Below are 9,658 nucleotides of genomic sequence, written 5' to 3'. Positions count from 1 at the left end.
TCCACCGCATGATCCAAAAGCTCGTGTTGATTTTCTGATTAATTTTCGAAAAATACGAGTGCTTAAATAGATTAATCTACTGAAACTAAATTCCTTGGGCAGTTGCTGCGAAGGGCTCAAGGCCTTGACGCTGTCGTCGTCACAGGCAGCATGCATGACAGCGACCAACAAACGATAATCAATTCAGGGATAACTACATGCATGCATGCATTTCACGTCGTCGCGGTGGGCGGCTCGGCCAAAACCTCCGCCTTTCTACCGGTTATATTTGACAAGAAGCTAATCATATGTACGCACGCACGCATCGTCGACCGGGCTCGATCTAGACATCTTGTCCCCCTCCCCATGCGACCTATAAATACCTCGTGCGTCTGCTTGGGATTGCCATCATCAGTCCATCCCACACATTAGTTTCCAGATTTGCTCAAGCAGCAGTGCAGCTAGCGTACGTGCATAACTTGTGGTTGGCTTCTTGATCTCCGACGGTTCACGGTCGAGCTGAGCTAGCTCGGTGAGTGGTGACGGCCGTCGGCCGGCCATGGGTATAGCTAAGATACCGGCGGTGATTTGGTTACTTGGGGTGGTGTTAGCGCTGGGAGTTTCCGTTAGCCCTGCTGAGGGCGCCAAGACTCGTCACCACGATTTCTTCGTAAGTCTGTTTGCATTTATTCCCATTCATTTCTATATCTAACATCCATAAATCCATTTCTCTGGGTAATTAACAAGTACACTTGCCATCTCAGCATATCATAAACTTACTTGTGGCGTTCGTTCATCATATTTTCCAGATTAAGGAGAGCAACTACACGAGGCTGTGCAAGGAGAGGACCGTCCTCACCGTCAATGGGCAGTTCCCCGGCCCTACCATCTACGCGCGCAAGGGCGACCTTGTCATCGTCAATGTATACAACCAAGGCGATAAAAACATCACCATCCACTGGTAAGTTAGCTAGTTAGCGTGCCCGCCGGCCGCTCACTGCATATATATATAACCATCTGTAAACCTATTATATTTTCTAACGCGACATATGTACACAGGAATGGTGTGGATCAGCCACGCAACCCGTGGTCCGACGGGCCGGAGTACATTACCCAGTGTCCCATCCGCCCCGGCGGCAACTTCACCTACCGGGTCATCTTGTCCGAGGAAGACGGTACGCTCTGGTGGCACGCGCACAGCGACTTCGACCGCACCACAGTCCATGGCGCCATTGTCATCCACCCCAAGCTTGGAACCACCTTCCCCTTCGTGAAGCCACACAAGGAGATATACTATACATGCTTCCATTTATTTCATCCATGCTTATAATTAATCCAAGTTGTCGCTGCTTGAATGTCGTTAACATGATATACTCGCGTGCATACAGGTGAGTGGTGGAATGCCGATGTGAACCATCTACTCGAGGAGGCGGAGAGGATCGGCAGCGAGATCAACATCTCGGACGCGAACACCATCAACGGCCAGCCAGGGGACCTGTTCCCGTGCTCCAAGGCCGGCACCTACAAGATACCGGTGCAGCACGGCAAGACGTACCTGCTCCGGATCATCAACGCGGGGCTCTCCAACGACCTCTTCTTCAGCGTCGCCGGGCACAACCTCACCGTGGTCGGCACCGACGGCCACTACACTAAGCCGTTCGCCGTCAAGCACATCATGATCGCGCCAGGTCAAACCATGGACGCGCTTCTCGAGGCCAACCGCGCCGATGGCGGCCGGTACTACATGGCCGCGAGGACGTTCGCGTCCAACCCCAACATCGAGGTCAACAACAGCACCGCCACCGCCATCGTGGAATACATGGACGACGCACCGGGACGTACGGCCCCACCGGAGTTCCCTACCAATCTTCCGGGCGTCAACGACATCGACTCGGCGACGGCGTACACGGCGCAGCTCCGGTCCCTGGGCAGCAAGGACCACCCAGTGGACGTGCCGAGGCAGGTCGACGAGCACATGCTCGTCACCATCGCCGTCAACGTGCTCCCCTGCGCACCCAACGAGACGTGCGGGGGGCCCGACGGCAACCGCCAGGCGGCGAGCCTCAACAACGTCAGCTTCGTGAACCCGTCCGTCGACATCCTCGGCGCCTACTACCGCTCCGTCCGCGGCGTGTTCGACGCAGACTTCCCCAACAAGCCGCCCTTCTTCTTCAACTTCACGGACGTCGACAACGACCCTGTCGAGCGCTGGGCCACCAAACGCGGCACCAAGGTGAAGGTGGTGGAGTACGGCGCCGTCGTGGAGGTGGTGTTCCAGGACACCTCCATCCTTGGCGCCGAGAACCACCCCATGCACTTGCACGGCTTCACGTTCTACGTGGTAGGGAGAGGGTTCGGTAATTTTGACGAGCAGAAGGACCCGGCCACCTATAACTTGGTCGACCCGCCGCACCAGAACACCGTCTCCGTGCCCAAAGCTGGTTGGGCAGCTATCCGATTCCGCGCGGCGAACTCAGGTGAGTTTAACTTTATATTCAGCTTTTGGGCTATGCCTGTGAAATTCGTTGGAGCGAATTAATCAAGTGCCAATCTCTAATGTTTTGTGTATGTGCTCTTGTTTAGGTGTCTGGTTCATGCATTGCCATTTTGATCGCCATGTGGTGTGGGGAATGAGCACCGTCTTCATCATGAAGGATGGCAAGGCTCCTAAAGCTAAAATGATGCCTCCGCCTCCCAACATGCCTACCTGCTAAATAATCCACATGGAAAATGGCGGACATATGCAATACAATCAAGCCAAAAAATTGTTTAGTTGACTGATTTTTATCATTGATTTATTATATTTTTTATCATTTAAGCATTGTGTGTGAAATACACGGGCCAGCTGAGGCCCATGTGACTAGAAGTTGAGTTTTCTATTCGTTTGGCTGGATGGAAAAAGTATTTTTATTTTATTGTGTAAATGTTCTTGTTGTTCACTACCTATATATGAATTAAGAATATTTCGTTATGGTACGGATTCCGGTTATATGCATTGTCTTAGCTTCTTGTACAAAAGGTTTGCACTTTTGCATCATGGAGTTCAAGCAATAGTTCTAAAAGGGCTCATCATTTCTCTAGTAAAAACCACTCGCTACACCCCTTTTCAAGCAATAATTCTAAAAGGGCTCATCATTCCGGTTATAGGTATGTTCGGTAACAAGTTCTGGCATCTGTTAAATAAAAAGTCGCGTATTGACCAAAATGAAGATTTACCGTAGTAAGACAAACCAGCGCATTAAATATGCACGAAAGGCTCCTAAGGCCTCCTTTGATTCATAGGATAGAATATTGTAGGAATAGAAACTTCATAGGAAGTGAGATGACATGCATCTCAATTTCTGTAAAGAAAGAGATGTCATTTGATGCATAGGATAGGAAATTTTCATTGAGTCCTGGCTAATTTTTTTTCCTTTGAAATGTGTAGGATTGGACCTATCCTACATAGAAATAGGAATCCATTCCTACAAACCAATGGGCTCCATAGGATTTTTTCCTTTGAAAATCCTATCCTATAAAATTCCTACAGGATTCCTACAAACCAAAGGAGGCCTAAAGCTAAAATGATGCATCCGTCTCGGAACATGCATGCCTGCTAAATAATTATATGTGTTTTTACATTAAAAGTCTAATATTGACCCATGTGGGTCACAGAGATAATGGAGATCAAACAACTCCTAGCATGGAACGTGCATGAAAGACTTCCACTAGAATATCAACATCAATAGACCCCACAATAAATGATCTGTGGTACACCATGAGGTCCGGACATTTAAAATACACCCGGTGTGCTAAAATTCATCTCACCCTTGCATCAAATTCTGGTGAGTCAACTATATATATTCTGATCACAACATGAACTTCCCGAGTAACGCGCATGACCTTCCCCGAGTACTAGGTTGAACTTCAGCTAAAAGGTGTCCAAATGGGCTTGCGATATACCGTTGGAAAGGTATGGACACCAGTATCATGACCCAAGTTAATTTTTTGGCAAAATGTAAGCGGTTTAAGAGCAGTTTTGAAAACCGTTTTTTCTTCGTACAAAAAACGTGAATCGTATTTTTGATCGCATTTCTAAACTGTTTATCGGAATGAAGTAAATAATATGGCGTTGGAAAGCTGCTGCAAAACCGCACCTTTGACATGTTGAAAGTTTTCTCTAATTCCCTATGGATAAAGAGTAATTTGGAAAATCGTAAAATTTCGCAAAACGAACAGCCGAGTTTGTATTTTTAATGTAATTTCAAAACGGCTAATCCAATTGAGGCAAATGATATGGCGTTGCAAAGCTTGTGAAAATGCGCTACTCTTTCATGTTTAAAGTTTTTTCTAATTTTTAACGGTTTAAAAGTAATTTAGAAAACGGTACATGTTCCACCGAGTTCGTATTTTCAAGCTAATGTTTTAACCGTACGTCCAAATGCAACAAATGATACGACATTGGAAAGCTTGAGGAAATGCGAAATTTTCTGGTATATATTGTTTCTACCAATTCCTTACTGTTTTAAGTCTATTTTAAAAATGGCTAAAAACGTATTTTCGTCGTAATTTCTACACACTATATCGGAATGGGGCAAATAATATACCGTTGAAAAGCTAAGGAAAATACAAAACTTTTTCATGTTGATGGTTTTTTGTGATTCCTAGCCGTTTTCAAGTAATTTCGGAAATGGCGAGATCATTCGTTCTGCCTTTATCGCGAAACAGATTCTTCTAAAATGCACCATGTGAAGAACCTAAACTTCTCGGCATGTCTACTTGAACTTCACTCTGTTTTTCATGTGCTTTTTTGCTTGTAGATCTCCATCCACTGCTCGTAACTCTCCATCCACTCACCGGAATTGAGCAAGTGATGTACCGATGGAAAGCTGTTGTAAACACGCAACTTTCCCGTGTTGATCGTTTTTTCATACTCGCGACAATTTTAAAAGTTTTTCATCTGATATTCATTCAGTGTAGTAGGTGAACTTCCTGCTGTTTTCACGTTGAACTTCTGTGACGTATTTTTCATTTGTAATTTTCTCATCCATTCGTCAAGTGTTACACAAATGGTAATTCTTTTGTATAAACCTCTCTCACAATAATTTTTTTAACTTTCTCCGTCAAAGGACTTGAACTTATAACAACAACAAAATTGGACCTTGCCTTTTTATTCATTTTTCTCATATTAAACACACCCCATGTAGTACACGAACTTTTTCCATTTTTATAATTTGAATTTTTGTTTTCCTTTTTGAAATCAAATTGCTCCCAAAGAATAACTTGAACTTCTTTGTGGATTGAGAGAATTATTTTAAAATGCCAAAAAATAGTTTCCTTTCTGTGTTTTTGAACATGGGAATACAAGGTGAACCTTTCTCGCAAGAATTTTTGAACTTCCTCGGAAAGAGCACTTGAACTTCTTTCAACAAACCTTTTAAACTTTTATTTTTCTATACTTTTTATTCTCACCTGAAATGCATTCCTTGCAGTAGTTGAACTTCTGTGTTGTTTTCACCTTTCTCACAAGAATTTTTGAACTTTCTCCGGCCGAGCACTTCAACTTCTAGCAAGAAAACTTTAGGCTTTGCATTTTCCTTCTTTTTTTAATACGAAATGCACACCGTGTACTACGTGAACTTCTGGCAGTTATCGATCTGAACTTCCGAGATCATGCGTTCTGCCTTCATCGAAAAAACAGAGTCTCCGAAAAAGCACTTCGTGAAGAGATTGAACTTCTGGATCAGTTCTTTTTGAACTTCACTCTATTTTTCACGTGTTATTTTTTACCCGTAACACCTCAACCACTTACCCGAATTGAGAAAATGATATACCGATGGAAAGATGTTGAAAACACGCAACTTTTTGCAACAAACATTTTAGGCTTTTAATTTTGTATTATTTTATTCTCATCTGAAACGCATCCCGTATAGTAGTTGAACTGCTCGCTGTTTTCACGGTGAATTTAGCCATGTATTTTATTTGTTTGTAATTCCACACCCGTTCCAAGGAGTTCCACAAATGATAAACCATTAGAAACTTGTTGAAAAGATGCAATTTTTTAATACGGTTAAACTTTGTTTTTAACAACATACACCAATTTGTGTTTAACCGTTTATTTTTTTGGAATAAGAATATGATATGCCCTTGGAAATTTGTTGAATAGAGAGAACATTTTTCATGCAAAGCATTCTTGTTTCAAATTTGTAATGGATTGATAGGATTATTTTGAAGACATCAAAACAACATTTTGGTGTGTGTTTCTCAACATGAAAATACACGGTGAACCTCTCTCACAAGAATTTTTGAACTTCTCTGGGCAGGCCAGTTGAACTTTGAGCAACATAATAGTTAGACTTTGCAATTTTATTCTTCTTTTCTCATACGAAAATGCAGACCATGCAGTACGTGAACTTCCGACGGTTATCAATTTGAACTTCTCTATGTTTCCTTACTAATGGAAAAAATCTGAGTTTTTTATAGACACCGAACCTCTCTTATTGTTTTATTAGATCTTCTTCATGTCTTTTTTAGAAATGTGAAAATTAGTGTTTTGTTAGAAACATCGAACTTCTTCACTATTTCAAAATTAAACTTATTGGTTTTATTCTTTAGTAACCAGAAAAATCTTATTTTACAAATAAATATCAAACTGCTCCACTTTTTGAAATTGAACTTCTTGGTTTTATTCTCCATTAACGAGGGAACCTGAGTTTTATTATATACATTGAACTACTCTGTTTTTTTTAAATTGAACTTCTTGCTTTATTCTTTAGTAACGGGAGAAACCCGAGTATTGTAAAAAACATCAAACCACTCTACTATTATAAATTGAACTTCTTGGGTTTATTGTTTTAGTAATGTGGAAAATCTGAGTTTTTTATATAAATTGAACTACTCCATTATTTTAGTTTGAACTTCTTGGTTTTATTCTTTTAATAACGAGAAAAATCCAAGGTTTTAATATACATCAAACTATTCTATCATTTCAAATTGAACTTCCTAGTTTTTTTTTACTAGAAGTATTTAATGAACATCCAACTGTTGTGGTATTTAAACCTGAACGTTTTATTTTATTTTTTAGAAACGAATATTTTTTTCTTTTTTAATAAACTTCAGACTTCTCTATTTTCAAAATTAGAACTTCATGAATTTTTTGTATGCCCACCTCTTTATATTTTTAGATACCCGATGTGTGTATTTTGCCAAGCGAACACATTGAACTATCCGTGACAGAGAATATGAACTTCGCATCAACCTTTTTTTTGTCTTCAAGAAATGCTCGCTTGTTTTTTTTCTGTTAATATTGAACTTCTATGCTCTATTTTTTCTAACAATTTCATGAAGGAGAAAGCAGCAACAAAATGTGTTTCAGAGAGCAACTAGTTGTGTAAACCAACCAATACGTGATACATTTTTTACCGTAAAGAACAAAGAACATTTTTCTATAATGTCTTTCCAATTTGAACGTCACTAAAAAAGTTTCTATTTCAATGTATTTTTTAGTGTTTCCATATTGGTTGAACTTGCTGCTTTCTCAAAATTGAACTTCCTAATTTTTTACTCCATGAACACAAAAAAATGACACAATAAAACCAAGATGAAAAAAAAACATGAGAAAAAAAGTTTTAAAATTTAGTGTAATGCGCGCGCGCGCACACACACACCACAACACATCCACAACTTTGTTTTTGGCTTTCATGAAATGAAAACAGTTTCATTCTCAAAAGAATAGGCATCAAACTTCCATGAATTACAAAACAAACTTTTTTTGCATCAACTTAGATAAACTACCCTCGTGAGCAACAATACATGAACCTCTGCTGGGACCAGAGCTCGTTTTCTACAAAGGAACACTGGTGGAGGGCAGAGGGGCTGAGAAGCTTGGCGTCGTCAGCGTTTTGTACGGGGAGGTGTGGAAAGATGACCTGCTGCTGCTGGTGGCCGGCGACCCAGCAGCTCGGCAGCCTCCTGGCCGGAGGGGCGCGTGCCAGATCCGTCACTCAGGTGCCTCTATCTTCTTGCTGGATGTGACCACGCAGCTGCAGGTCGTGCCCTCTTGCTGCAGGCCGAGCGCTCCTCTAGCTGCAGGTGCATCACGGGTAGGAAGTACAGACGTACAACAATCAAATAACACAGAAAGAAGCGAGCAACCACAAATTTGTACACACAGCAAAGTACGAAGCATGTTTGGGTGCTAGGTAAAATGCTATTTCACGACACACACATCAGCAGCAAGCACACACGTACGTCTATCACAAATGTTCAGTTAAGAAATAGAGAATGCAGCGGTAGGCAAAACTGAACTCCATAGGTAGGGGCTTCACCGCGGCAGCTGCGTGCCTGCATACAGGAGACCCTGTCAGTGAGCTGTTTCCAGACTGATCCGTCGGTGCAAGGGTCGCAGTGGCTGCTCTCGTGGCTGAAGCAGGCGGAGGAGGCTCACCATCTGCCGAATACGTGCTGTCGGACTGCATAGGCTCACCGGTCGAACTTCGCACGTTGTGCGGAGCTCCATCTCTCTCCAGCCAAGATGTAGCAAGGGACGACGAGCAGGACCACGCCTCAGGCCAGCTCCGGTGGTCGCCGATGCAAAGGGTGACGCCCCGGGCGAAAGACGAACTACTTGCACGTGCCCGCCGAACTGCAGCCCACCACGGCTTGTGTGTTCCAGTGAGCAACCCCGTTCATGGAATGAGAAGAAGCCACCAGAACTACATCCCAGATCTTGAAGATACAAGCATGATTGGGGAGGAGTACAGAGGGGATGGGGGATCTCATCGTTTACCTCACCGGAGGGAGTGATAGGGGATGGGGTGGACGATTTTTGGCGCTGTGGTCGAGGAAGCTTCCTCCGTCTCCGGCGGCGCGTGGTGGCGCGTGGTGGCCACGGCGTATTGACGGCGGGGAAAGCTGGGGGCCACGGCGGTGGCGGCGGGATGTTGGGGCCGCGGTGTCTCCGACTGAGGCATGGCGGGGCAGCGGCGGTGTCTCCGGTTGGAGCGGGGGCGGCCACCGCGTCTCCGGTTGGGGGCTTGGTGGCGGCGGCGCCGGCGCCGCTGGTTGGGGACGGGGCGGCGAGCGGGAGGTGCGGGAGGTGGTGGGATAGGGATCGGGGGATGTGGGGTGGGCTTTTTCCCTTTTTTCTATGGCTGCCCAGTTCGAGAGTTCGGAAAGCTCTCATCGGGCCCTTATAGGGCCGGCTGTGGGATCAGAATAGTGCTATTTGGGCAATGACTATGCATTCTTTGGAACGAAATTAATCAAGTGCAATCTCTAATAATCTTGTGTTTGCCCTCTTGTTTAGGTGTGTGGTTCATGCATTGTCATTTTGATCGCCATGTGGTGTGGGGAATGAACACCGTCTTCATCGTGAAGGATGGCAAGGCTCCTGAAGCTAAAATTATGCCTCCACCTCCCAACATGCCTACCTGCTAAATAGTCCACATGGCAAAAGGGAGAAATATGCAGCACAATCAAGCCAAAAAATGTTACTTAGTTGATTGATTTTATCATTGCTTTAGTACATTCTTTATTATTTAAGCATACTGTGTGGAATGCACAGGCCAGTTGAGACCCATGTGACTAGAAGTTTAGTTTTTCTTTCCATTTGGTTGGATGAGAAAGTAATTTTATTTTATGGTGTAAATGTTCTTGTTGTTAAATAACTATGAATTAAAGAATATTGTTTTAGAGATAT

The 9,658-nt window shown here is 43.6% G+C and overlaps 1 protein-coding gene and 1 long non-coding RNA gene across 2 annotated transcripts; one reads left to right on the top strand and one right to left on the bottom strand.

Annotated features, from left to right (window-relative positions):
• The first annotated feature begins 443 nt into the window (after positions 1 to 443).
• On the top strand, positions 444 to 9,396 carry LOC123169141 (putative laccase-9). Its single transcript, XM_044586992.1, has 5 exons — positions 444 to 649; positions 789 to 940; positions 1,039 to 1,269; positions 1,354 to 2,456; positions 9,266 to 9,396. Exons 1-5 carry the CDS (start codon positions 539 to 541, stop codon positions 9,394 to 9,396), a joined length of 1,728 nt encoding a protein of 575 aa, XP_044442927.1. The 5' UTR covers positions 444 to 538.
• Positions 7,647 to 9,109, bottom strand: LOC123169142 (uncharacterized). Its single transcript, XR_006484659.1, has 2 exons — positions 8,405 to 9,109; positions 7,647 to 8,301 (listed from the first exon to the last, which is right to left on the bottom strand). It is a non-coding gene; the product is annotated as an uncharacterized lncRNA (long non-coding RNA).
• Positions 9,397 to 9,658: the final 262 nt, after the last annotated feature.

The sequence above is a fragment of the Triticum aestivum genome, chromosome 7D (assembly GCF_018294505.1).
Source record: "Triticum aestivum cultivar Chinese Spring chromosome 7D, IWGSC CS RefSeq v2.1, whole genome shotgun sequence".
NCBI classification, from domain to species: Eukaryota; Viridiplantae; Streptophyta; class Magnoliopsida; order Poales; family Poaceae; genus Triticum; species Triticum aestivum.
This window is presented reverse-complemented; position numbering and strand designations above follow the sequence as displayed.